The 25887-nt window shown below is 45.9% G+C and overlaps 4 protein-coding genes across 9 annotated transcripts; 1 reads left to right on the top strand and 3 right to left on the bottom strand.

Annotated features, from left to right (window-relative positions):
- Positions 1 to 75: 75 nt before the first annotated feature.
- On the bottom strand, positions 76 to 12302 carry MLLT11 (MLLT11 transcription factor 7 cofactor). Of its 2 annotated transcripts, XM_051992702.1 has the most exons (4): positions 11874 to 12302; positions 8909 to 8957; positions 5630 to 5684; positions 76 to 1479 (listed from the first exon to the last, which is right to left on the bottom strand). In XM_051992702.1, exon 4 carries the CDS (start codon positions 1471 to 1473, stop codon positions 1198 to 1200), a length of 276 nt encoding a protein of 91 aa, XP_051848662.1. In that variant the 5' UTR covers positions 1474 to 1479; positions 5630 to 5684; positions 8909 to 8957; positions 11874 to 12302; the 3' UTR covers positions 76 to 1197. The 2 variants fall into 2 exon arrangements, with proteins under 2 accessions (XP_051848662.1, XP_051848663.1); XM_051992703.1 differs by lacking the exons at positions 8909 to 8957; positions 11874 to 12302 and adding an exon at positions 7046 to 7499.
- On the top strand, positions 6637 to 15401 carry CDC42SE1 (CDC42 small effector 1). The gene is made up of 5 exons (XM_051992704.1): positions 6637 to 6735; positions 11486 to 11806; positions 12319 to 12429; positions 12841 to 12929; positions 13237 to 15401. The coding sequence occupies exons 2-4, from the start codon at positions 11753 to 11755 to the stop codon at positions 12913 to 12915; spliced, it is 240 nt and encodes a 79-aa protein (XP_051848664.1). The 5' UTR covers positions 6637 to 6735; positions 11486 to 11752; the 3' UTR covers positions 12916 to 12929; positions 13237 to 15401.
- Positions 15402 to 15862: 461 nt separating this feature from the next.
- C4H1orf56 (chromosome 4 C1orf56 homolog) lies at positions 15863 to 19289 on the bottom strand. 2 transcript variants are annotated; one of them, XM_051992689.1, is made up of 2 exons: positions 17048 to 19289; positions 15863 to 16041 (listed from the first exon to the last, which is right to left on the bottom strand). In XM_051992689.1, the coding sequence occupies exons 1-2, from the start codon at positions 19007 to 19009 to the stop codon at positions 16021 to 16023; spliced, it is 1983 nt and encodes a 660-aa protein (XP_051848649.1). In that variant the 5' UTR covers positions 19010 to 19289; the 3' UTR covers positions 15863 to 16020. The 2 variants fall into 2 exon arrangements, with proteins under 2 accessions (XP_051848649.1, XP_051848648.1); XM_051992688.1 differs by having other exon boundaries at positions 17012 to 19289.
- Positions 19290 to 19391: 102 nt separating this feature from the next.
- On the bottom strand, positions 19392 to 25775 carry BNIPL (BCL2 interacting protein like). 4 transcript variants are annotated; one of them, XM_051992697.1, is made up of 10 exons: positions 24613 to 25775; positions 23788 to 23877; positions 23574 to 23638; positions 23192 to 23404; positions 22081 to 22263; positions 21783 to 21885; positions 21519 to 21650; positions 20805 to 20891; positions 20492 to 20590; positions 19392 to 19877 (listed from the first exon to the last, which is right to left on the bottom strand). In XM_051992697.1, the coding sequence occupies exons 1-10, from the start codon at positions 24753 to 24755 to the stop codon at positions 19841 to 19843; spliced, it is 1152 nt and encodes a 383-aa protein (XP_051848657.1). In that variant the 5' UTR covers positions 24756 to 25775; the 3' UTR covers positions 19392 to 19840. The 4 variants fall into 4 exon arrangements, with proteins under 4 accessions (XP_051848657.1, XP_051848659.1, XP_051848661.1 ...); XM_051992699.1 differs by lacking the exon at positions 24613 to 25775 and having other exon boundaries at positions 23192 to 23427; positions 23788 to 23803; XM_051992701.1 differs by lacking the exons at positions 23788 to 23877; positions 24613 to 25775 and having other exon boundaries at positions 23192 to 23427; positions 23574 to 23649.
- Positions 25776 to 25887: the final 112 nt, after the last annotated feature.

Genomic DNA, 25887 nt, shown 5'->3' on the forward strand with positions numbered 1-25887 from the left:
CTGTACCCCTAGGAAACAAAATCCCCGCATATCCCAACTGCCTCCCTATGAAGAAGGAATCATGAAGTTCGGGTGTGGGATTAAACAGCTTTATTCAATGAGTGTGAGGAAATGTCAGCACAAATGGGCAGCAGTTGCTGGGGGAAGAGGGGAGAACTCGCAAAGATAAGTGTGGTCAAGAGTGTCAGGATGTGGAGAAGGTATTGATCATCTCACATTATGTCCTCAAGGTACATGAACCATTAAACGCTGCTGGGCTGATAATTTCCAAAGGGTTGAAACTAAGTAAGATCTTGGAGACTACAAGTCAAGGGAATGAAGCTAAGAACAAGAGGTGAAAAATTGTCAGAAATAGCAAAATAAAAGTTCAAAAGCTTAGAATTTGAGTGTTGTTTTTTCTTAGTGAGAGAACTTGCTATATTTCTACTCATTGCCTTCAATTAAGAACAAAGCTGAGCAAAAGAAAATAGCTCCATTGAAGGGGGGGTTTCATTATTTCAAAATTTGCTTAAGTGGGAAATAGAGAGGCATATAAAAATTGGAGAAAACCAAATTATTTCTTAAATTCTTTGAATTTTCATCATTGGCTCCAATTTTTTTCATCATCTATTACCTGAGGACTTAAAAGTCTTCATCTTTTACTTATTTGCCTGGGAAGACACTTGCTTATTTTATTATTTTTTTACACTTTTTATTACCTTTTTATAGCAGACAATCCCAAATAAAAAATCCCAGAATGTTCGGTGATTGGTGAGAAAGCCAACCATGCTAACTGATCTAGGAGAGTAAGAAAGGCTAGTAAACTGTCTATAAAGTTGGTAACAATGAAACCAAGAATTAATTTACTATACCTCTTACTACCATTCTACTCTGACTCTGAGCCAGGCTGGTTTGTACCTATCCCCCAATTAGTTTGAGGAGCCAAAGGAATTTGGGTACCTAAGACATTTCCTGTGAAGAACCATACCTCTTCCAAAGTGATTTGAGGGACTTCATAGGGAAAAGGGGTGCATAGGGTAGTACAGTCCAGAGGGAAATAAATAACAATAAATAAATAGCCATTCCATGGCAGATTCTTTTAGCACCACCTTAACACAATGAATGAAGGAAAGCAGAGCCAAAGAGAAGTGTTGATAGGAAGGGGCCAAAGAAAACGAAAATACAGAAATGGTAATAGGGAGAAAAAAGGTTTTAGCCTTAAATCAAGTCCAACTCAAAGGAGTGGATGCTGGCAATAGGAGCTCTCCAGAAGTTGAAGGTGCTGTATTCGAGAAGGGGATCGCTTTCAGGATGTTTCTGCTGCACAGCTTCACTTGGCTTCTCAGACAGATTCCCATTGTTGCTGTTGTTTCGGGTCTTATAGGTGGACATGTCCAGCAGACCTAGGCCCTCCAACTCAGACAGATCCAGTTCGGGAATGGGCATCCTCCAGAAAAGGAAGGAGCTATATTGGCTGCTCACAGGGTCCCACATGATTCCCTGGGAAAGAATCACCGATTAGTATACATATTGCCAAGAGCCTCCGTGATGCTCCTGGCCTGTTTCCCTGTCTCTCCCCAGCTCAGAAACAAGCAGCAACAGAGCTCCTGTGCTCCACCCATCCACTCCAAGTTCTTCAATAATCCTCCCTTTTATCCCTTGCCTTTAAATGCTGTCTTAGTGAACCATCTTAGAATAGAGTTCCCTATAGCATCAACTCAACTCTGCAATTTGGTTCCTTTATCTACAAACTCCCCCCAGCTAACAGATGATTGTCACCATTATTCTTCACATTCCTTGCCTTGACCTTTTGCTCACAATTAACTATCTGATTATCCATATTTTGCTTTCTTTTAGACAAAAATTTGTGCATTTTGAGAGGTTTTTGTACTTTCCAGTAATTCTCACTTTTCCCATGGTGACATCTTTTATATTATAGCTAATATGTACGTAGCGCTTTAAGGTTTGCAAAACACTTAATAGCATTTTACATATATTATCTCATTTGATAATAAAAAACCAAAGTTAAACAAGATTATCTACTACAGTCATCTCCACTGTAACATTCTGCACTGTTAAAAGTACAAGATATTCTTCACCTGTCCTACCTCTTTTAAGAGAGTACTGGAATTCATTAAGATGTCATCCCATACTGCATTATTCTTGTATGCTTGTATTTACGGTATACAACACATGTTATTTTATTGTTTATTGTTCCCTAATTGCTTCACAGGTTAATTTTTCCTCTAACTAAATTATAACCTCCTTGAAGGGAGGAACCAGATTTTAGACTCTTTTTCTATGCAATGTTAGGGACATGAGTATTCAATGAATGAGGATCCTTTGGATTTATCACTATAGCCAAATAAACTTTTTATTTTCTGCCTCTGAGATTTGTTGCTGGGTTGTTTTTTTTTAAACATTATACCCTGTCTTGAAAACCTCTTTACTGCTCTCTGTTCCTTCTTCCCTTCCAAATCCTATGATAAAATCAATTCCTTCAGGAAGGTTTCTTTTAACTTTGACAAGTTCCAGACCTATCCTTTCAGTGTTCCCCCATATCACAGGTATATTGTGCTCTGAGAATATAGCACCATTATAGACTACATGGTATAAAAAATTAGTTCGATGTCATATATGTAGAGTAAGATATATAGAATCAGTTCTTTCTTATGCATGTAGAAGATAATCATAAAATTAGTTGTCTTTTAAAGCATTTTTTAAAATCTCTATTTAGCTCGATGACTTTTTCTAAGAGCAAGATACAAACCTCTCTTATGTTCTTCTAACAGCTGTATAGAATTCAGCATACAAAAGTTGATCAATGATGTTAACTTTTTTTTTATTTTAAAGGTACACATATAGATTAACATCCCAAATCTGTCAGGCCACAGTTGATGTCTTAAAGACCTGGTTCAGTTTTCCAGCTTTGTCCTCCCCTACACAAAAGCTAAACCCTAATTAAAGTTTTTCTTTTCCACGACTGCTTATGGTTCCTTTTGCCCTTATTTCCAGTAATAGCTAAAGGAATAAAGGCAAATGACTAGAAATCTTATATACAAAAACTCAAAGGCAAAAAAATAAAGCAAAGGATTTATTTGCCTGTAGGGGTAAATCCAAATGATTCTCATCCATTGAATACTTATGTGCCAAGCCTTTCATAGGGAAAGATTCAGTTATTAAATGGAATTTTCTCCAAGCTGATTGAATCCCCATCATCACTTTCACTCTCCTCCCTAACCAATCTCACCCCACCCACACATTGCTGCTAAGCAGTAAAAAAAAAAAAAAACAAAAAAAAAACTGTATCTTTGAACAATCCTGGCAACTAGAGAGAGATTAGGGTGGAGATATAAGGTATTGACTGGAATGTCCAGAAGGGTCAAGACTCACTTCTTTCCCTGAAAAGACTCTTTAGGATGTAGAAAACAATCCCTACCATTATTCTGGACTTAATTCTCTGTCTCTGTCCTGAACAGTGCAAAAATTTCCCTGAATAATGTGAAATTTCTGTACTTGAAATAAATTTCTGTACTAAAAGAGAAATCCATTCACTAAAATAGGATTGAAATCATCGGCATAAGAAGGCTGGAAGGAATTTTTAAACGTTAACTGATCCTTGTTGCTCTTTCTCTTTTTAACTAGGCATGAATTCTAAAATAAACCCTACAAGCTGAGCATTAGTCAGCATGGAAGTTGCTTAGAAGAGAGGGTGAGGCAGGGATGGCTGGCAAAGCGTGGGGGAAGTATGTGAGAAAGGTGAGGTCATCATTCCCAGATATTCAGCTCTGCTCCACCTCAAAAATATTTGCAAAAAATATAGGAACATACACACCAAAAAATACTTTCCATATGATTAACCCTGCAAAGGTTTGCGGGTTAAGAGGTCCTAAGAAATAAACTCAGAAGGCAAAACAGTGGTACCAGGTTTGGCAAATAACCTTACCAGCAGTACGTATCTTCCAAATGTTGTATTAAAATGTTTCCTTGAAGATAGAATTAATAGTTTATAGTTTTCTTAAATCTCCTATAAAACTTATTACAATACTAACCTAATAGCCTTCGTAATACTTATTGATCAGACTTGCAAGATAATATAAACTCTCTACTTACAAACCCTTAGTTATCCTCTAAATTTTCAAGAACTATCTATTTAACTGGACTTATTTTTCTGAGTGTTAAAAATATTCCGATATCTACATGGAGAAAATGTAAGTGACTATAAAAAGCAAGAATCAGATTCTAAGAGCTGCCTCCATTTTCCATTGCTCTGATGTAAAAGCTGACTGAGTAGTCCTTACATAGTAGGCAGAGCAGAAAATCTGATTTTTTTTTTTTGGGGGGGGGGAGGGAGGTGAGGCAATTAAGTCAGGCAAAACATCTTTTAAAAAATATTTGCTTAGGATCTAAATCTAGATGTATTATTAACCCAGAAGCTCATACAGAGATAGATACAGAAACACAAAGATCTAAATAGGCAGTAACTTACAACAGAGAAATAAACTAGGTATGCGCATAAAATTTCTCTGAATGACTGGTGCTTAAAATGCCCTTCATAACAGTGGTATTCACTTTAGAATAAAATTTTGCATGGGATTAAACAAAATCTGATAAAAAGCTTTCCTTACTCCGGAAAACAGCCCTTTTACTGCTTGGACAGAAGCTATAGCCTTCATTTTCAATTATCTAGACTTTTAAGCAAAAGCATATTTTGCCTTCAGTTATCTGGATAAATTTACATGTTGATGCAGGCAAAGGTTATCAGACATATGAAAGAGAAGAGATATAGGAATATAGAAATACAGACAGACACACCCATTCACAGACACACAAAGACTTGGTCACATCAAACCTTCTTAGGACCTGATGTGTTTACTACCTTCGCCTCAGAAAATCTGTGTCATGATGTTACTCATGAAGGAAAAGTAATGGAAACCTTTCCGTTATAAACAGCCCATCCTGTCCCCAACCCTTTTAAATAATATTATTACCTTTCCCTCCAGACCTCTAAGCTGCAAACATGCAGTCCCCCAGAAACTGGCCCCCATCCCCTGGTCTTGTGCACTGCACTGAATTCAAATGAGCCGGCAGGACAGCTCCCCATCACAGAAGGCCTTCCCTTCCCTACTTCTGCCTCTTCTCCAGAGAGAAAGGTTAAGACAAGAGAAGACTGATGTCCAGAGCATTGGCAGCTATTCCTACATAACCTGCTTTGATAAATCTTTCCCAGGGTGAACGCTGATTTCACAGAGACATATCAGAGAAATACTAAGATTTTTTTAAAATGAGGTAGATAGATTAATAATGATAAAACAGTAATAATGATTGATCGATAAAATGACAGATGAATAGATCAATACATAGAGATATTACATATTAAGGAAAAGACTATATATGCTTACATACACACAAATAGCTAGAAATAAGATTTGGGAAGGTAATTAAATATTCAAAGATATCTAGAGCTGGAGGGATGTAAAGAGAGATAGGAAATTACATGAATAAATATGACAGATCACATCTATTAAGTGACCACCTTTTATTTAGAACTCCCCTTTTACTGCCTTTTCTGTCTTCCCAACCCATGGTCCATCCCCGTAAAACAAGCTGCCTCTCTGCTCCCTCTACCTTTCCCCTCAGCTCAGCTTACCAGTCACCAACAGTCGGGGGGTTCCAAGGATGGGTCAGCCTTCAGGGGTCTTGGGCTGGTGGATAAAGAGAAGGTTGCAGTTGAAGCTTTGTCTGTCTCGCTCTCACGCCTTCTCCCTCTGCCTGTGAGAGTGTCTGACTGTCTATTCCGTCTCCCCCTGCAATGCAGCCCCTCCTAAAGGGGCGGAAGGACTCCCCCGCTCCCCTCCCCCTCCCAGCTAGGGCCTCTGACTCTGCTAATTCTCAATGATTCTCGGGCCTGGCTTCTCTGGGGGAAGAAATCAGATAGGCCTGATGGAGGACCAGTCACAATATGTTAATTAACTTCCATTTCGCCCAGACAGCTGCTAACAGTGCCCCGGGAACCAGTTTCTTCTTTGATTTATTTTTAGGTTTATGAATTAAAATGTCTACATTGCAGCAAGAGGGGAGGGTTTAAAAGGGGTGACTCCCCCCCCCAACTTCAGATGGGAAATGGCTTTTAGAATCAGAGACGCTCTTGATTCTTTTTCCACGTTGTCATCTTTCAGAATACCCCCCCCCCCCAAACCCAAGCTGGGAGGAGCACTCCCCTCCCCCCCCAGCTCTACCTGCCCTTAGAGAAGGGCATAGGAGAGGCTTGGGGAGGAGACTCCGGGGGGAGGGAGGGAAGTCTGTGATCCATGAAGTCTAATGTCAGTAATGTTTAATCTGCTTGCAGAAAGGGCAGAAACGTTCCTTTTGACCTTCAGGGAAGAGCCTGGGGGGGACTCGGGGCTCCTGCCCTCTCCTGGCCTCTCGCCTCCTCCCCGGGCCCACCCGAGCCCCTCGGCCCTCCGAGCTTCCCCCAGCGGGGTGGGCTGGCTCCCGGCGCTGCCCCCCTCAGCCGTGCATTCCCCGATCTGTCCAGAGTGGGAGCTGCGGGCCCGGCTGCAGAAAGGCGGATTTCGTAATCGAGCTGCTACCGTTTCCGCCATCAGCCAGCCCCACCTCTCCCCAGGCCCGCCCTCAGTTCCCCCACACCGCCTAGAAGAGAAAACCTTGAAGTTCCTGACGGGAGGACCCAGGGCTGGAGCCAAGAAGCCCCTCTTTATCCCCAGCAGACCTTTCAATCCCTGGGAAAGGCAGGTCAGAGAGCAGGGGCTCGGCCGGCTCTGGGCTTTTGTCCACTCTGGGGGTGGGGGGAGGGTGGGAAAGAGGGCCACCGGATGCTGAGGGAAGATCTGAGCCTGGATGGATTTGAGGTGAAGGGGCTGTGGGGGGCGGGAAGGAACCCCCCATTTACCCGGCTCCCCCAAGAACAGCTCGACAAACCTAGGTCTAGTTAGTTCTTTACGGTGAGAGCCACGAAAGGGCCCGAGAGCAGGGGAGGTTGGGGAGTCGAGGGCTGAAGAAATGGAGGGGGGGGGGAGAGGGACTCCCTCTGAGCCCAATTAACCTTGAGATTCTGGTGGGAGATTTAGATCAGCGACCTGGGTGGGGGAAGCTTGGAAAATGGCCAAGTAAGGTAAGAGGAGCAGCCGCTGAGGAGGAGGATGGTGGACTTCCGCCTTCAAGTTTCCAGCCGTAGGCCAGTAAGAGGCGGACAGAAAAGCGAAGGTCCTTGAGAAGGGCTTCTGGGAACGCCGGGCTGGAGGCCGGGAATGGAGCTCAGGGGAGCCGCAGGGTGACGGGTTTATGTGGGGACTCCCTCCAGGAGGCCTGCGGCGGGCACAGCGCTGCCTCTAGCCCCCAAACTAGGGGCGGTGGGGGGAGGGCCGGGTCTTGCCCGCGCCTGTCACTTGACCGAAAACCCGGGGTCCTGCCCCCCTTCCTGGGCCCGTCACCCCTTCTCCTTGTCCCAGGCCTTTCCGGAAAGAAGTCGAGGTGCTTCCCCTTTCTCCCACCCCTCCACCCCCCTTCTTCCTTTCTCTTTCTCTCCAGCTGCTTCTTGTGAAGGCTTGTCAGGCAGCGGCAGCGAGCCGGAGGCCGGGGCCTGGGTGCTGGGAGGCCGCGGGACCGGGAAAACCGGTTTGGGGCCAGGCAGGACCAGGGAACGGCGCCCCTCCTGCCTCCCTCTAGGGTTCTGTTCCCCTAAGATCCCAGCCCCGCAAGCCCGGGCTGTGGCTCCCAAGGTTTGGGGGACCAGAGGGCACCATCCCCTTGGCTCTCCGGACTGCCACAGCCCCGTCCTTTCCCAGGAAGGGGCCGGGGTCCTCGGGGCCCCGTGACCTTGGGCGGAGGAGGCGGCCTTTTCTCTGTGGGAACCAGTGAGGAGCTCCCCTTGACTGCCTGGAAGTCCCCTCCTAGAAGCAAGTCCCTCTCCTTGGGGCTGCCTTCTCAGCCACTCCCCCTGCCTCTCTGGGTGGGAAAAGCCCCGCCTCTGGAGCGCTGCGGCCCGGGGCTCCCTTCTCTCCGCAGGCCCGCCCTTCGCCAGCCGCCCGACCCCGCTGGCTGCCTGCTTCCTTTTCTGCGCCGAGCCCCCCCCCAGTCACCCAGGCCTGACCTCCCCACATGCCCACTTCCACACAAGATGGCCACCTGGGCTGGGGGGAGGGGGCGGGGACGGGCGGGCTCCCGAGCTTTCTCCTTTGAACTTCAACAGCCTCAAGATTCTCCAGGCTGGAAGAACGGAATTTCCCGGTCACTTCTTAGCATCATTTGTCGGCTGGGGCCAAGCGCTGTTCACACTTTCCCTCCCCCAGCTCTGGCCAGGTCCCCGCAGGAGGGAACAGAAGGATCCTTGTTCCCTCCGCCGCTCCCTCCCCCTCCCCGTCTACCTCTGTCCACTCAGCTTCCCCGGGACAGGCCAGGCTTAACAGAGCCTGCCTTGGATGGGGCGGGGGGAGTTTCCTCCGATTCTTCATTGTTTTCTCCATTTCCCCCTTGACCTCTTCCACCCACTGTTACCACTGAGACAAACCCTATGACTGACCGCCCCCCAGAGCACAGGTCCCCCCTCCCCCCCAACCCGCGTTTGTCTGTCCTAGCTTCTGCCCTTTGTCTGGTCCTTCAGCGACAGGAGACAAAACCTCCGTTAGTTTTCTTTTCTCCCTTGACTCAGTCTCCTATAAATCTATGTTCCCATTTTATTGCTGTTCCATCTCTGGAGTTCTCAACAGGGAGGAGTCCAAAAGCCAGGCTTAGGGGAGAAATGAAATAAGGCTAAAAAGGTTTTAAGGTTAATATATGTGTTATTTACTCCATTTTATGGATCAGAAAATGGGCTTCATGAGATTGTGATTTGCCCATGTTTACAACAGCATCAAAACCAAGATTCTCCCCCGGGCCTTTACCATATCCCCCATCCAGTGCTACATACCTTGGGTATCTGAGATGCTGCTGTTAACTGCACAGCATGACAACCGGGCCTAGGAGATAATTAATACATGTTTACTTAATAAAAATTATTGGCAATATATTTTGATGAATACATTCATAAAAAGGACTTAATTTGGAAAATAGAGGGTCTCCTTTTTTGGATCCAGATTTGATGGCTAGTGAGAAAAATGAGACATGATATCTCCTGTCTCTGAGCCATCATCACTTAAGTCATCCCTCTTGCTAAGAGTGCACTTCCGTCCTTCTCATCTCATCCATTTGAAATCCTCTCCCTCGAAGGCCCTTCCTGCCTCCCTCAACTCTTTCCTGATTCACTTGCTCTGAGAAAAGGGAGATAATCATATTGTATTTATACCTCACAGGGTTACTATGAGGAAAGCATTTTGTAAACATTCAGTATATTAATGCAAACTATTCTCTATCTTTTGCTCTTACCAATATAATTCAGTAAGAATATAGTAATCATTTATGTGGCAAACACTGCTAAGTGCAGGAGTTACATAAAGAGGAAAAGGGAATGGTCCATGTCTTGAAGGAGCTTACATTCTGAGGGAAAACAATATGTCTCAAATAAATAAATTCAAAATATATGCAAAGGAAATACAAGATAATTTTGAAGCTGGGTTTGGGTATAGACCAACAACTAAGAAGACCAAGAAAATCCTCATCTAGTAGATAGACTTAGAATTTCAAAAGGGGAAGGGAAAGATAGGGATGATTAAGACAGGAGATGAAATATACTATACAGAATACATGTTCTAAGTAGCCCATTTTGGCAGAATCAATGAAAGGGAGTAATATGAGATGGGTTTTGGAAACTGTGTGGAAGTCAGTTATCTGGTTCTAGAGGTAATAGGGAGACACTGAAGCTTCTGGAGGTCAGCAGAGACAGAATTATACTATAATGTATGTCACACCTAATTCATTGTAATTACTTAAGGGTCAGTATTGTTATTTTTCCATCTTTGTATCTCCAGTGCCTATTATAGTTGGCACTGAGTAAGTGCTTATTGAATAAATGAATTATAACAAGTTTTGAAGTGAAAGGTCCTAATCTTATAGACACCAAGGATCCTTAAGCACTTAAAATAGCAGTGGATATGTCTTTTAGTTTGGTGCTGAGCATCTGGTTGTTGAGGATGGGCAATTAGGTGATGAAGCAGCTGATGGTGCTTGTAAAGGGGAGGATGTTGACTCAAGGCTGGTGAGAGCAGAGGTCTTGTGGGGAATAATGTGGAATAGAACACCACACCAAAGTATGTGGAGAGAATGGGTCTAAAACCTTGCTAGGATAGAGGACCCCATAGAGACAACATATAGACAACAATTATAATATGCAGTATATGGAAACATAGAATATACATATCATTTATACAGTAAAACATATCACACTAAAGACAAACAAAGAATGTAAAAACACACACACACATTCCTGACTATATTTCAAGGTCAGGTAATGGAGGAATTATGACAAACTGTCCCTGAGGGAAAAAGGGAGGATATCATTTCAGTTTAATGAACATTTATTGTTCCAACTATTTTCAAGGCATTATGTTACGCTCTGGAATACAAAGTTAAACCATGTGGTTCTCTTCCCTCAAAGATTTTAAAATTTTATTTGGGATGGAGGATAGAGCACAAACATGATAAATTATGACACAAAGTTGGTTGTGATGGGGAATATTCTGGCCTTAAAACATTCTTTAGAAAGTCTAAATATGCAGTGATTGTTTTTATCTGAAGGAATCAAGAGATTTCATGACACCTGACTCAAACCCTGAAGAAAAAGATTTCATCAGGCAGAGATGAGAAGGGAGTAAGTTCTAACTATGGGGATTGTCCTGCCCTGATGCAGGAAGATGAAAGGGAACATAATGACACTGGACAACAACAGTTAATTAGAAGGCCTGTGTTGAACATTAAAATGCAAACTACTCCCCCCCCCAAAAAAAAAAAAGTGGTATGATTAAGGCAGGAAAGATGTTAAAATCAGATTGTAAAAGAATTTTATTGTCAGAAGGATATTTTTAAAAATTTCTATGGGTAATAAATACTTTCGTTGGAGAAAATGAGAGGCAAAGTTAGGAGGAGAGACGAGACAGGGCAGAAATGGTGGTGGTAGGGAAGGAAGGTAGGGGCCCTGTTGATGAGAAGAAGAAACCACTATTTCCTCTTCAGTTCTAAGTTATTTATCTGCCCCTCCTCTTCCGCCCCCACCTCAGGGAGAGAAAGCTGAAGCTTGCAACACTCCCCAACCCAAATCAGCCCTGCTCTCCTCCCCATTGGTTCTCCTCTCCTTCCTCCAGCACCCCAAATCTCTTATCTCTCCAGCTGCCACAGGCTTCTGTCCTTCGCCTTTTCCTGTCCATCACTGTCACCTCTTTGCCTGAGCTATCAAAACCAGTAGGTCCTCAAGTGGACAAGGAGGAAGCAGTGTTAGGATGGGGGGCGGGGGCAGGAAGAGGAGACTGGGAAAACGCTGCTGGCATTGGAGTAAGGGGTTCGCAGAGAAGAGCTGTACCTCGCCATGACTTCTTCACCCCCTTCTCTCTTCCAGGTCTCCAAGTCTTGAGGAAGATACAACTTTCAGCTACATTTGTTCTACTCTCCTCTTCCTTCCTAGTCTGCCATGGACTGAGGCACTGACTAGTTGAAGGTCCTTAAGATTCTACCGTCTCAGGTCCTTCTGACTCATTCTAATTGTCAGTTCCCCCGAGGAGAATAAGGGGAAAAGGGGGGTCTTCAAAGAAGGAGGACCAAGGGACCAGAAAAGGAGCCCTCTGGGGCCTCGGGCAGGGGGACAAAACTGGAACCATCAGGGAACATGAGTGAGTTTTGGCACAAACTGGGCTGCTGTGTGGTAGAGAAACCCCAGCCGGTGAGTCTCTCTTTTCTCCCCCCCCCCCCCCCCCTTCCCCGACCCCATCACACAAGAGGGAGCATACCTTGTGGTGTTCACACCTGGCAGGATCTGGTCCTTTCAGGCTCTCTGTGTCTTGTCTGCCAGGCTAGTGTCTCACAGGCAGATAGTACATGAGGCAAAGTTTAAAAAATGGTCTCAGTTTTCTCCCATCCTGCTCCCTATTCCCTGGTGGGCAGGAAAGGGGGCAGTGCTAGGCAACTACCCATATTGTTCTCTCATCAAACCGAGTGACTTCAGCTGATTCAGCATCTGCCCTCTAGACCACGGCCCCAGGTCCTTTTTTCCCATCTTCCTGACACAATGTCTTTTTAGTTCTAGTCTCTCCCTCATACTCTGATCTGCCCCTCTCTCCCATGGTCTTATTGAGGAAAGGGTCTTTCCTCCCTAGAGGATCTGAGCTCCTTGTCCCTCTTTCTCAGCTCTGGCTGACAGCCTTAATTCTTAATCTTTTCACCCTTTCCCAACAGAAAAAGAAGAGAAGGCGGATTGACAGGACCATGATTGGAGAACCAATGAATTTTGTTCATCTAACACACATTGGCTCTGGAGAGATGGGGGCTGGAGATGGACTCTCCATGGTAAATATGAGAAAAGAGGGATGCTTGGAATGGGGATCTAAGATAGGAACTGTTCCCTTCTACTGGAGACTGAAGCTATTGCCTGGGAGTTTTGAAAAGGAAGTCTCCAAGGCCTATCTCAAAAACATGGTTTTGAAAAGCAAATTGGTGTAAAAAAAAAGATAAAAATATAAGCATTATAAAAATGCAGAGTATTATTAGGAAAACTGCTCACATTTCATATTTAAGAATAGACTAAGTGAACGGGGCTGAGACTATATAGCTAGAAAGGTGAGGTCTAAGAAATGACTTTGTAGTTAAGGAGACTTGGGGTCTGAAGGGTATCTCCTTTCCAGGAAAAATGACTATCTGTGTGGGGAGTTGAGGTAATGAAGGGTCAATGTCATTCTCTAAGATGCCTTTTCCTCACAGACAGGTGCTGTACAAGAGCAAATGCGGTCCAAGGGAAACCGGGACAGACCGTGGAGCAGCTCCAGGGGCTTATAGTTCTAAGAGAGATGGTGAGTAAAGGAGAAAGGAGTCCTGTCCACCTCCCCTCCCCATCCTCAGATCTTGTGGCTTGGGTTGGAAATTAATGGGAAAGGAAAAAAAATGAGTGAAATCTCACAATGAGATCCAGCAGATAGAACAGTGAGTAAAGGACCTCTGAGTAAGAGACAGAAAGAGGCAGAAATCCAGACACCAAAATATTCAGATATATAGTCTATTTAATGCAAATATCCCATTATGTTTAAATTAGCACAAAGACAGTTGTAGGTCTTTCCCTTTGGCCTTTAAGCCTTACCATTCCACTCTTTTCCTACTCAGGTTTTGCCATCTTGGAATCCCCAGTCCTGTGCTCAGCTAAGAAGAAATGCTGCCCCTTCCTGAACCAATGACCCCGGGACCTTCCCCTCTGTCTTCCCTACCTATCAGTGTCTAGAAGGGCTTGGGAGCCTGGACTCCTCTCTCTACCACCCTGGTCAAGCCCCTCCTGGCGATGGGGTCAAGGCAGCAGGACTGACCAAATGACCACTGGCTAACCAGCTCTAGCATTGGATACCCAAGTGACCTGAGATAGGAGTCCTTATGCCCACCCTTGGGAGGAACCAAGGGTGAAGTTTAGGTTCCTTAATGATGGTCTGGGCCCTGGGCTGCTCTTTAACTTGGACCTCTAGCTTAGGAATCCTCCTCTTGGGGTAGGTGGGATGTACTGTCAAAGCTAAGGCCATTTTTGTTGATTGCTACCTACATCCACATCCTCTCCAGCTCTCTTCCTGGACTTTCAGGCAAGTGGCCGGGGAAGATGACCACCTACTTCTCTTATTTCCCCCTTTGGACTCTAGCTCCTCAGCTCCCAGCATTTCAGCCTCTCTTTCGGAATACCTAGGGCCTTTTAACCCTGGTTTCTATAGCATTAGTATCTATCTGCCAATTATCTCCTCTCCCACCTTTGTTTTTTTATAATTAAAAAGTTAATTTAAGATCAGTTCTCTTAATTACCCCCAACCATGTCAGGACCTATCACAATCCCCACTGCATCTATTCTCAGGGTTGGGAATTGGGAGAAACCACCTGTGTGCTAAACATTTGTCCTTCTGTCAAATCTTCAGGATCAGGCTTGACCTCCATTGACCTCCCCTGCTGGCACAGGTGAGGGAGAGAATGGAAAAAGAGTTGGGATCTGGGACTACAGAAGGAAGTTATACCTCAGGGAGGACCTTCTGACCATCCTGAGAGAGAGAGAGAGAGAGAGAGACAGGGCTGGCTACCTTTGAATTTGTAGCTAGAAACCTCATCATGAATGTGCCCTGCTTGCAGGCAGGGTTCTGCTTGGAGTATAAATCCTAGTAGATTTGAGGTTTGAAGAAGTGTTTTTTCCCCCAATGATTTTCAGTTCTGGCCCATCTTAAGAGTCTCTGCAGCTGGGCTGTGGACAGACAGAGCATCCCTTCTAGCCAGGGTTAGCAAGATTCTACACCTTTTCAAGCCATGCAACTTTATTTTAATATCTGTGTGTATCTAATGTTTCTGTGATCGGTGTATGTTTGTGTGACGTGGTCATTCTTGCTAATTGGAAGAGAGGTCCCAGAAGGCATTGGTAGAGCACCCTGGGATGGGTAGGACCAGTGCAGTGGTGAAAACTCCACATATTGTTCTTCTGTGCAATATCAGACTCAGGTGGGGGTTAGGATGAATTCTGAGTAGTTCCCCACCTGATAAAAAAGGCCAGTGTTGTGGGTGTCTCCATACCTCCAATCTTCCTCCGGTGTTCTCTGCTTTTTTCCCTTTTTGAAGGGGTAGGGAGCAAGATTGAGGAAGGCACAAAGCCAAATCGAAACCTGACCCTCCACTCGAGCGAGGAGTTGTCTAGTCTCTGTGGTCGCCTCGGTGGCAGGAAGGAGGTGCTAAGTGAGGAACCATTAGCAGCACAGGGCCCAAGACTCAGCTCTTCCATCTTTCCAAGTCCTTTGCCTCCCTTTGCACTGACTAGGGAGGTCCTTGCATTTGCAAAACTCTGTTCTTCCTACTTTTTAAATATCTCTTTAGATCAACGGTTGATGTGGCACAATAATTTTCTGATTCACACTTGGCTCATCTTTCTGGTTGCTTTGAGGGGTAGCCTCGATTCTAACCCTGAAAGCTAAGTGGAAACTAGAAATCTGCCTGGGAATTGACTTGGTTCTGGAAGGGTGAGGTACTGTCTGCTCAGCTGGATCTGTGAACACTGGTGGCTTTCATTTCTAGTCTTGGGCCACACTCCTTTTTGTCTTCCCTTTTTGAAAGCTCTTATACCATTGGCCTTCCCTTTTATGGAACTCACTTGATATTACTTATGCCTTCCCTCATCACTTCTATCAACTTCCAGAAGTGACAGGGGTGGGTTTGAGAGTCTTAATTTATCAAAACAAAGAAACAACAACAACAACAAAAAACTGCCAGACTTTGTTAAATACATTTTTTTCAAATAAAAAAAAATTCTCCAGCAAAAAGTTTCAGAAGGATCTTTCTGTGTAGGGGTTTGTGGGAAGGGGGAGGTGGAGAAGAAGAGGGAATGCTGTATCTGGGTGGATGGAATTTAGGAGGTTCTTGGCTTACCTTGTGGGTACAGGTAAGAAACAAAGGTGGATCTAGCCAAATGAGGCACTTCCCCTGCCTTAAGGAAGGGCTAGACAGAATGAAGGCAGGGAAAGGAGGGGATGACTTCTGAAGGGCCTCCATTCCTTGACTTTCCTGTTCTCTACTTTTCCTTTTCTTTTACTTTAGATTGACCGAGATTCAGACTAACCCTGACATAAGGAAGAAAGTAAATAATTTTTCAGGCTATAACTTGGGATCGGGGAGCCAAGGAAAAAACCTATACAGAAACTCCCTATTCTTTTCTTGGGAAGAGGGATGTTTCCAGCCTCTTGTAGGCCCAACCACCCTTTCAATAAGATAAAAGACCAAAAGGTTCTGTTCAGTTTTGTTTTGTTTTTATATTATAAACAGCCATTACTACTTTACAAAAGATATCTATATGATCTGGAAAGTTAGTAGTGGGAGTGGAAGGGGAAAGAGACTAGGGTGCTGACACCCCTTCCTCCTCTGGGGCTGGACACGGAGTGGCCATCACCTCTGGTTTCTCTTTGTCTAGGTAGAGAAGAGAAAGGGGGAAATTACAATCACATTTGTATATTATCCCTTCCCCCGATTTTCCTTCACCTACTATTCTACTGATACTGCTCTCCCTAAAGGTGCTATGCATATTTTTATTTTTTATTTTTGCTGAGGCGCAATTGGGGTTAAGTGACTTGCCCAAGTTAAGTGACTTAACACTGGAAGTGTTAAGTGTCTGAGATTTGGACTCAGGTCCTCCTGACTTCAGGGCTGGTGCTCTATCCACTGAGCCACCTAGCTGCCTCCTTGCACACAACTATTTTATAAGATAAGTCTTAAATAGTGGGGGAAATACACCCCTACTAGAATACAAGGGAATCTACTCATTTCATGCATAAATCTATACTCTCACTGGACATTATGTAAAGCAATCCATTAAAGGGGAGAAATAGGAACAGGCAGTGACCAAGACAAATGTATATTCCTTTTACCTGGCTTCATCCCCATACTGGAAGATCATCCTACCTCCTCGAATAAAGGAGCAATACTAGGTCAGTGCAAAATAAATCATTACCTAGTCAATCAGTGCTGTTTGAGCTACTCTAGGTAATTGCCAGCCACTGACTGGTGAATATCTATTGATAAATCATTGATCTATCCACATCTAGGAATTATCAATGGATCAGTTTCCATTTATTAAGAATCTGTACAATGATTGCTTTGTACAATTTCAGTGATTTATGATGACCAACACAAAGATTAGTCAATGACCAATCAAGAGCTATTTGATCAGAACTCTTAACTACTATCTAAAAATGCTGACTTCAATGAACTAAATCATGTATTGATATAAAACTAGTAACAACCATGGATCAGGTAATTCATTGGATGAGAGATCATTAGAGCTGGGGCGGTCTTCTTAATCCCCAGTGCTCTGCACATAGCAAGTGCTTAATAATAAATGCCTCATTCTTTCATTCATGCATTGGTCCCTGATGCTCACCCTTTTTTCCTTAGTCATCAGGGATTGGAGGCCTACCCAGACTTCTTCCAGCCCTTCCCGGACTTGTTTCCAAAATGTTTCATTGACGGTGTCTTCTGGACTCCCCAGTGGGGCCAAAACAGCACGGTACTGGCAGGCACCAGGGGCACTGGAAGGGCAAAGGGTGTGATCTAAGGGACATTCATTCTTCTCCTGGTTACAGTGGCAGAGGGCATAAGTGCAGGGCTGGCGCTGAGTCTCCAGGCGGCTCATGGCTCCAGATCTAAGACGCCCAGTGAAATCTAAAATCTTTCCTCCCCGAACTCGGCTCATGAGACCCGTGGGGCAATGACATTGCCATGGTCCCCAAGCCAGCATCACCAAGTGCTTCCCTTGTAGAGGAGCTGGAATTGTGTTGGAAAACTCCTGTCTCCTTGGTGATGGCTTAGGCGCCCTGAGACCCAGGCTGGAGAAGAATCCTGAGCTCTTACTCTTGGACCCAGGGCCCAGACCCATCTTTGCCTGCTTAGAGGCCTGCTGCTCCTTTGCCTGTGCCAGTTTCTGAATCTGTTGCTGCTGCTGGTCCTCCCGCAGCTGCTCTTGAATTTGTGGCTGCTCCAGCTTCTCAGGGTTCTGTTCCTGCTGCTGCTGCTGCTGCAGCTGCTGCTCCAGCTCCTGTTGCTGCTGCTGCTGCTCCAGCTCCTGTTGCTGCTGTTGTTGCTCCAGTTCCTGTTGCTGCTGCTGCTGCTCCAATTCCAGTTGTTGTTGTTGCTGCTGCTGCTGCTCCAATTCCAGTTGTTGTTGTTGTTGCTGCTGTTCCAGCTCCTGCTGCTGCTCCAGCTCCTGCTGCTGCTCCAGCTCTTGCTGCTGCTGTTCCAGCTCCTCCTGCTGCTGCTGCTGCTCCAGCTCTTGCTGCTGCTGTTCCAGCTCCTCCTGCTGCTGCTGCTGCTCCAGCTCTTGCTGCTGCTGTTCCAGCTGCTGCTGTTCCAGTTGCTGCTGCTCCAGTTCCTGTTGCTGCTCCAGCTCCTGCTGCTGCTCTTCCATCTCCTGTTTCAGCTGCTGCTGCTGCTCCAGCTCTTGCTGCTGCTGCTCCAGCTCCTGCTGCTGCTGCTCCGGCTCCTGCTGCTGCTCCGGCTCCTGCTGCTGTTCCAGCTCCTGCTGCTGCTCCGGCTCCTGCTGCTGCTGCTGCTGCTCCAGCTCCTGGTGGCGCTCCAGTTGATTCTGCTGCTGCTGCTGCTGCTGCTCCAGTTCCTGCTGCTGCTGCTGCTCCAGCTCTTGCTCCTGCTGCTGCTCCAGCTTTTTCAGCTGCTGCTTCTCCTCCGCGTGAACCTGAATCTGCTTCAGCTCTTGGTCCGGTCTTTGATTCTGCTTCAATCCTCCGGCTTTCTCCTCTTGCCTTTGGCCCTTTTCCCCCTGCTTTTGCTCCTCGAGCCCCTGCAACTGCTCTTGCGGCTCTCCCCGCCCTCCTTCCTCTCCCTCTCTCTCATCTTGTTGCTCTTGCTCCTCTAAATCCTGGATTTCGCTCTGTTCCTGGTCCTGCTCCGTTTCCTGCGCTTGGCCCTGATACTGCCCTTGGTCTTCGGAATGCTCCCCCTGCTTCTCCATCTGGGCAACTTCTTGGTCCCGGTCCTCAGTCTCCTGGGCTGGGTCCTCGTCATTTTCTGGGTCCTCCTTCTGCTCTTCTTCCCCGTCTAACTCCCGGGCCTTCTTCAGGCCCCGCCCTTCCCGGTTCCCAGGTACCGAGGACATCGAGGCTGCCGGGAGCTTGGCGGCGGCGGCGGGAGCTGCGGGCTTGTCTTCTTCCTCCCGATTTCGCGTCCTCCCCACCGAAGCAGGTTCATCCCTTTTCGCGATGCTGGGCCAGCCCTTGGTCAGGATCCCCGCTGTGACGGTGTCCCCTTCGCTGCCCCCAGCCCAATCCGCTCCGGGCTGGCTCTGGACCAGGACCCTGGCTTTTACCGCCCGGGCCCCCAGGAACAGCCACAGGGCCCAGAGTAGCGCGCGGTCGCTGGGGATCATGGGAGGACGGGTTTCTAGGCGGTTTGGAGGCGAACAGAAGGGAGGGTCGGGAAGGGGCAGGGGCTCGGCTTCTTTCTCCCTCCCTCCCTTTTCGTTCCAGACTCCCGGGTTCGTTTGAACTGAGGGAAAGACGCGAGCGCCCCAGGGGAGGGGGAAAGGGGCCTCCGGCAGCTCGTGACGCTTCCCCTGGGGCGTTGCATGGAAACAGCGGGGCCCTAGCCTCAGAACTCCCACCCCTACCCCGACCTATGGCATCTTTGTCTCTGCTTGGTCCTCCCCCGGAGCGCCCCTTTCCCCAAGTGTGCAGGTAGGTGCACTGGGCAGAGACTGGCTGTCACTGGGATGGGAATCGGGGAGGTTTCCTTCACAAAACCGAGTCCTCTCTCGTAAGTGACTTTATTAAGCTGCAGTTGTACATCTGAATTTATTGAAGAAAAAAGAACAGAGACAGGAAGGCATTGGCACAGGCTGAGAGGCAGCTCCTTATCCGGGAATAGTCCCCGGACCCCAGTATGGCTGTAGGCAGTAAGTCCAAACCTGCCCATTTTTCAGCTCATTCTTTAGGCTTAAAACGTAAAAGGTAAAGTGGCCAGCTTGCTTGGGTTTAGGATTCCTTGGAGCCCAGTTGTTTTTTAGGTAAGAACACCTGGAAGAGTTGGAAAGCAAAATCCAAAATGGATGAATGGGTTAGGGAAGAGAGTGAGAGACACCGAGACAGAGAGGGAGAATATATAAATTGGGGAGTATATAAAAGCGAAAGTAAATAAATTCAGGAGCTTGAAGGCAGTCTCTTCCTTTGGTTTGAGGGCCCATTATCCAATCCAGGTAAGGTTAGGTTCCTCTGGAGCCATGTAGATCCTTGTCCAGCCTAGATTGCAGGGAGAGAGAAAGGACAAAGCAGAGCATCATATCCTAACCCTACTGGAACTTGGAGGAGTAGATCTGGTAAATAAATGGCTGAGTCCTTTCTAGTTTTCTCTACTCCTTGGCTGCTCTCCATAAAATCTATCCTCTCAAAACTATGGTCAGTCTCCCCCACATAGCATGTGCTGGATTTTGGTTTCAAATAGGGCTTTGCTGCTCACTCTACATGTAATCTTGATTGAGTCTCCCAAATCTCTAGACTTCAGCTTCCTCCTGAACAGAGAGAAGAGAGTACGTGACCTTTGATGTCAATCTGAGATCCCACAAACATAGTCCCTCCCATCCTTCCAAGCTCACTTCAAGAAAGCCTTCTCTTCTAATGCTATCCCTCCTCTGGCCGTTCTGTCCTGTCTCCCTGGGATTTTACCCAGCCTGTACCCAACACACCAGATACAGAGAATTCCCAAGGCATTTTCTTTTGAGTGCTGGGCTCCTGATTAAGTTTTAAGTGTGAAGTTCAGAAGGTGAGAACTAGGACTTTCGCTTCTTATCTCTCCACGATTCTGCCTGTTTATTCCCCTTCTTTTCCCCATCCTCGAAGTCCCTCTTAGAACTCACTGTCTGACGGCATCAGGGATGTGGATATGTTCCAAGGAGATGAGCTGGGCCAGCTCTCCTAGACTGTCCAGAAAACGAACTTTTCTGCTAAACTTGGAACTCAGGAAAGAAGAAAGGTCACATGTATTTAAGATTAGAGAAGGACCTCTCACACATCTTTATAGAAGACAAAGGAGGTCCGCTACCTAGTTGAGACAGGAAAGTGTGGTTAGAGCCAGAAAGGGTGAGGGGAAAGTGCGGATGCTGAATGTGAGAAAGAGGAAGGGGCAATGGATCTGAGAAGCAAGAAGTTCATATCCCTAGAGATAAATACCTGATAAAAGGCCGGAGCATCATCAGAAGTGCCTTCACATACCAGGTAGCATGCACAACCACCAGAGCTCGCAGGTTTTTTCGGAGTCTGAAGCAAAAAGTGTGGAATCATCACATTCTTAATCTGAGCCCCAAACCCAGAAGGATGTCTCTTCTGGACCTTCCAGATCATCCCCTCTTTAATCAACATTCATTTCTAATCCTCCATTAGGAATTTCTCTTTGAGGGCCTAATCTTCATCTTCCCAGCTGCAGCCTGAGGCCCTCACTTCTGTTTTTGTCTTTCATGCCCTTCTCATACAGAAGAAATTCCTGAAATGCCTCCTGTCCCCAATCCACTCCAACTTGTGTCGCACAGCTTTTCGGTTTGCTATTCTCTGGACTCCTCTCTCTGTAGCTGCCTACTTTCTTCCTCATTCTTGGGTCTCCTCTGCTTCTTCTAGCATTCTTTTTATTCCCTTGAGTTCTTATTCAAGAACTCCAGTGGCACAGATTCAAACAGCGGAAGAAAATATAGAGGGCTGAGAGGAAAGGGAAATAAGTGCCTGAAAGGCAGGGACAGAGAAAATATAAATCAGAGGAGAGGGATATTTGGGGAAAGGCAGAGAAGGAGAAAAGGGAAGGGAAGAGAGAAGACAGTATGAGGGACATCTTGGGAGGAGAAAGAAATGGGATCAGAGAAGAGTGAGTGGGTAAGATCTTTCCAAGTTCCTCACCGTCGGTCCAGGGTACGGTAACACTGGCGGATCCAGCTCAGAGTGGGTACCTGATCTCGGCTGGTTCCTCCACTCAGGTGGACAAGCAGGTAATTCTCAGCAACTAGTAGTTCTAGAGTCCCCACTATGTACCTGGTAGTGAAGGGAGAGGGGCCGTTAGAAAGTAGTGTGAAGCTGATTACTGATTAGGTTAAGGTCTTCCTGATTTCTTTTCCTTCCCTCCTTCAGTCCACTCTTCCCAGTTTTTCAGGATTCCCTTCTCACCTAAAGAGGTGCTCCATGACATAACCGTAGTTAGGGATGCTGCTTCTAGGTAAGTAGCAGGAAGCAAAAAGGATAACAGCATTGAGGCCATCACCATGGTAACCTGGGGAGAACAGGATTGGAGGTCGGAAGGAAAAAAGAATTAATGAAGTCTGAAGAATTAATGAAAGCAGACCAAGAGGGAAAGGGGTAGGGGGTTGAGTAAGTTAGAATAGTAGGGAGAACTGATGATTCTCAGCTTAAATATTATTAATTATAAGGAACCCAGCTCCTATATTTATCCTTTATCATCTGTTACCTCCATGAGACAGGACCTTCTTATAGGGTTCAATGATTGTCATATCTACTCGAAGCTCCTGATGTCCTATTCGGAACACCTTCACTCGATGGCCATCTTCCCCAGCCATATCCCACACACAACCCTGGCCCAGTCTTTCAGCTGCTTCACTTGCCCCCAGGCCCTCTGCTTGGGGAAGCTCATCTAAAAGAGACACAGGAATGGTTGTATGAATGCATTCCTCATTACTCTTGAGTATAACAGAAGCATAATGACCTGAACAGTTGTTATATTCTTATTCGTCTCCCTATTGCCCCATTTCAATCCATATTCCCCAACTCTTTCTGAATATATCTAGGATTGAACCCATAGTGAGGACAATTGATGGCTTTGCTACATTTAGGGAGCAAATGAAAAGTCATTTCCAGCTCAGTTGCCTAATTTTAATGTGTCCATTAACTACTATTATGGCCCCTTTAATATAAAGGTCTTTCATATATTTATGTATGTATATGTGTGTGCATATTGTACAAATAAGTGCAATACATTTAAATTATAAAAATGAGTGTGCGCGCACACACACACACACACTTTCCTGGTTATGGCTCTGTTGGCTTTACCCAATATTAGCCCCATTCCCATTTTTATCCATATTTGGTCCATTTCATAAGGATCAAAATATTTAGTGTTAGAGACCTTAAAAATCATCTAGTTTGGTCTCCTAATTTTCCTTTGAGACCCAGTGAGAAGACCTCAATCTTCTGACTTCATATATGGTACAATTTTTAATGAACAATGCTTCCTCTCTCTGTCAAGGAGTCTGCCAGACTAGCTCCTGATTGACTAGTCTTTTAATTCACAGAATTCAAAAAAGGGTTCAAGGAACCCTAGAGACCATCTAGTCCAGCCTCTTCTTGAAGACCACAATGAGGGGAACCAATTACTTCACTCACCTGCCCATTTCAGTTGGCCAATTCATTCCTTAGTCTCATTTAATCTTAGGCCAATTCTGTTAACTTCCAGTGATTATTTCTCAGCTCTACCAGCTATGTCCCAATTTATTAGCCCCGTTTTTCTCTCCCACTCCATTCCCCCAGTTCTGTCATTCTAGTTTAGTTCTTAAAGTACCTACCTTCCCACTCAAATTCGTGCCCGCTGGAGTCTGAGGGTGTCTCCAAATCATCCACATCTAGGTCAGAACTATCATGTGGTGAAGAAGGTGTGGAGTGGCTGGGAGAGACTTCTTTATCTCCCGAGTCCTTCCCCAAGCTCAGTTGGAGTTCTGGGGCTGAAAGGCGCTTCCGCATATGACGCCTACCACATAGTGCTAATGTGCTTGAGGGACCTGGGGTGACAGGGAGAAAAAAACTGAAGAGAGGGAAAAGGTGATTAAACAGTCTGGAAAAAAAAAGGGGAAGGGAGGAGGGTAGAACTGACAGGAGAGACACAAGAGAAGGACAAGGGAGGCACTCCCTTCCCACAGTTCTAATCAAGGTTTTTCTGACCTCACTCACCTATCTGGGTGCCCTCTCCATTGTCCTCTGGATCTTCAGAGGAATTGATCTCCTCGGGGAGCAGTCTGGGATGTGAGGAATTAATTAGATGAAGGGTGCAGGAAGAAATGGTTGTCCTACCAGCCATGCTCTTCCCATCTTGACTTTGTCCTTTCCATCTCCCCACTTATGCTCCCATACATTCTAACTCCACTTTCTTTCCCTGTTCTCTCACCCGGGGAACTCTTCATCTTGCCACTCTTCTTCCAATTCCACTTCCCCAAATCTCAGCGATGGTCCCAGCTCTTCCACTTTCTCTCCAGCCCTGAGACCATTGCCAAGGTACAAAGGAATTGAGAGATGATTAGTGGGGCAGCATTACTCTTGGGAGTAGGAGGAAGCAGCAAAAGGCACAAATGTCAGACCTATAAGAGAATCCAGCCAGAAGCTGTCCCCACCCTCTAGGTGAACCAGTTTATCCCTACTCTTTGCTTTTAGCAACAGAAGTAGGAAGGAGTATAACTTAATGTACTTTACACCTCTCCAAGTCAGTTTTCCCTCCCACCTTCCCTACAAAGTTAGGGTGAGAGGTGGCCCACATTGCAAGTGGCCTGAATCCAGGACAACTATACCCAGCTGTTACCTTAAATTTGAGGGAAGATGACAGTCAGGCCTGCCTTTTCCCAACCTTTTGGGGGAAATTGAGGCATAGGGCAACATGGACTAGGAACAGAAAAACCATCAAGAAGGTGCTGGTCTGGTGTCCTTGTTTTGGAGAGTGAATCAGAATTGAAAGCATGGATAGTCATCACGTTCTCCCATTTTGCGGAAGTTCTTCTGGGGTCCTTTCTATCCATCTCTCTCTTACGTTTTTCTATTTAAAACTATCCCTGTTGTCAGCCAAAAAGAATGACTTTGTCCTATCTCCTATATGTAACTATCCTGAGCTTTAGCTTATGAGTCAAATTAATGGAATTTAAAGAGACGTCCCCTCCAGACCAATGACACCAGGTTTTCAAGAGGCAGCCAGGTGAGGGGGGGAGGGAGGCCCAGCACTTACCCCAGATCTCTTGGTTCCTCTAACGTTCCCATCGTCACACCTAAGATGAGGAATGGGAGAAGTTCCCCATCCCCTATTACTTCTTCCCTCTGTGCTGCTGTCTCAGTGACTCCAATGGAGGAGGCAGAGGGAAGTAAACTCATCTTCAAACAGGTTTTGCCACCTCCCCTCCCAGAAAGGCTTGCCCAAAGAAAATCCTCCTCCTATGCAGGGGTGTGGGGAGCGGGTGGGCGGGAAGAAGGTGCTGATTCCCAGATTGGATTTCCAAGGTATAGGTAGTTTGGGGCAAAGAGAGAGAGAATCTATGCATGTGAACAACTGGCCTTCCTTTCTCTCCTAGCCCCTTGGCCCTCTGGAGATGCTCAAGAGAAAGCAAGTATCTCTTTATGTCCCTCTCCTCAGTCCCACAATTGATTTGATTCTTGGCAACCTTCCTAGGTTGAGCAAGGCCAGGTAGAGTAGAGAAGGGTGTAGGCCTTTATTAACAGAGAAAAAAGGCTCTTGAAGATGGCACTGTTTATTTTAGGGATAGAGAGCTGGAGATGGGTAGGGATGAAGGCACTGACCATCCACGTTGCAGATGGAGGGGAAAAAATGAGGGTCACAGGAGGAAGGCAAAAGGAGAGAAATGCAAGTTTTTTTTTTTTTTTTTAAAGACAAAATGACACAGGACAGGAAAAATGCATTTAATACTTTAACAAAGTGCAAAATAAAACTTCCCACAATTACAAAACACAAATTCCTTTGGTTCAGTGATTATGCCTTGCTTTTTATCTTTCATGTGATTGCAGATATCCTTCAAATTAACAACCTCCTTACACACACACACACACACACTCATTCTCTCTGAGCCACAGTGTCATGCCAAAGGGTGGGAGGTACCTAAATACTCAGTTAATGGCAGCACCTTCTCTGGTTGTCTGGGAACATGGAGAAGTAGAAGGGAAGCAGGCCTGGTGAAGGGGTACAAGAGGGCACTAAAGGGGAAGAACACAGGGCTGAATCAATCACATGCGAGTCAGTGGCAGGATGCTCCTAGTTAGATTACTAAGATATGGTATGATTCATATACTTGTATATGCTACATGAGGCTGTCCTTTGGCCTAATCTCTCTCTCCCTCTCTCTCTCTCTCTCACACACACACACCAAACACACACACACACACACACACACACACACACACACACACACACTCTCTCTCTCTCTCTCTCTCTCTCTCACATTCTCACTCTCTCTCTCTCTCCAGCAAAACAGGACCTTGCTGGGCTGAGTTG

This window comes from Antechinus flavipes, chromosome 4 (assembly GCF_016432865.1).
Source record: "Antechinus flavipes isolate AdamAnt ecotype Samford, QLD, Australia chromosome 4, AdamAnt_v2, whole genome shotgun sequence".
In the NCBI taxonomy this organism is placed as follows: Eukaryota; Metazoa; Chordata; class Mammalia; order Dasyuromorphia; family Dasyuridae; genus Antechinus; species Antechinus flavipes.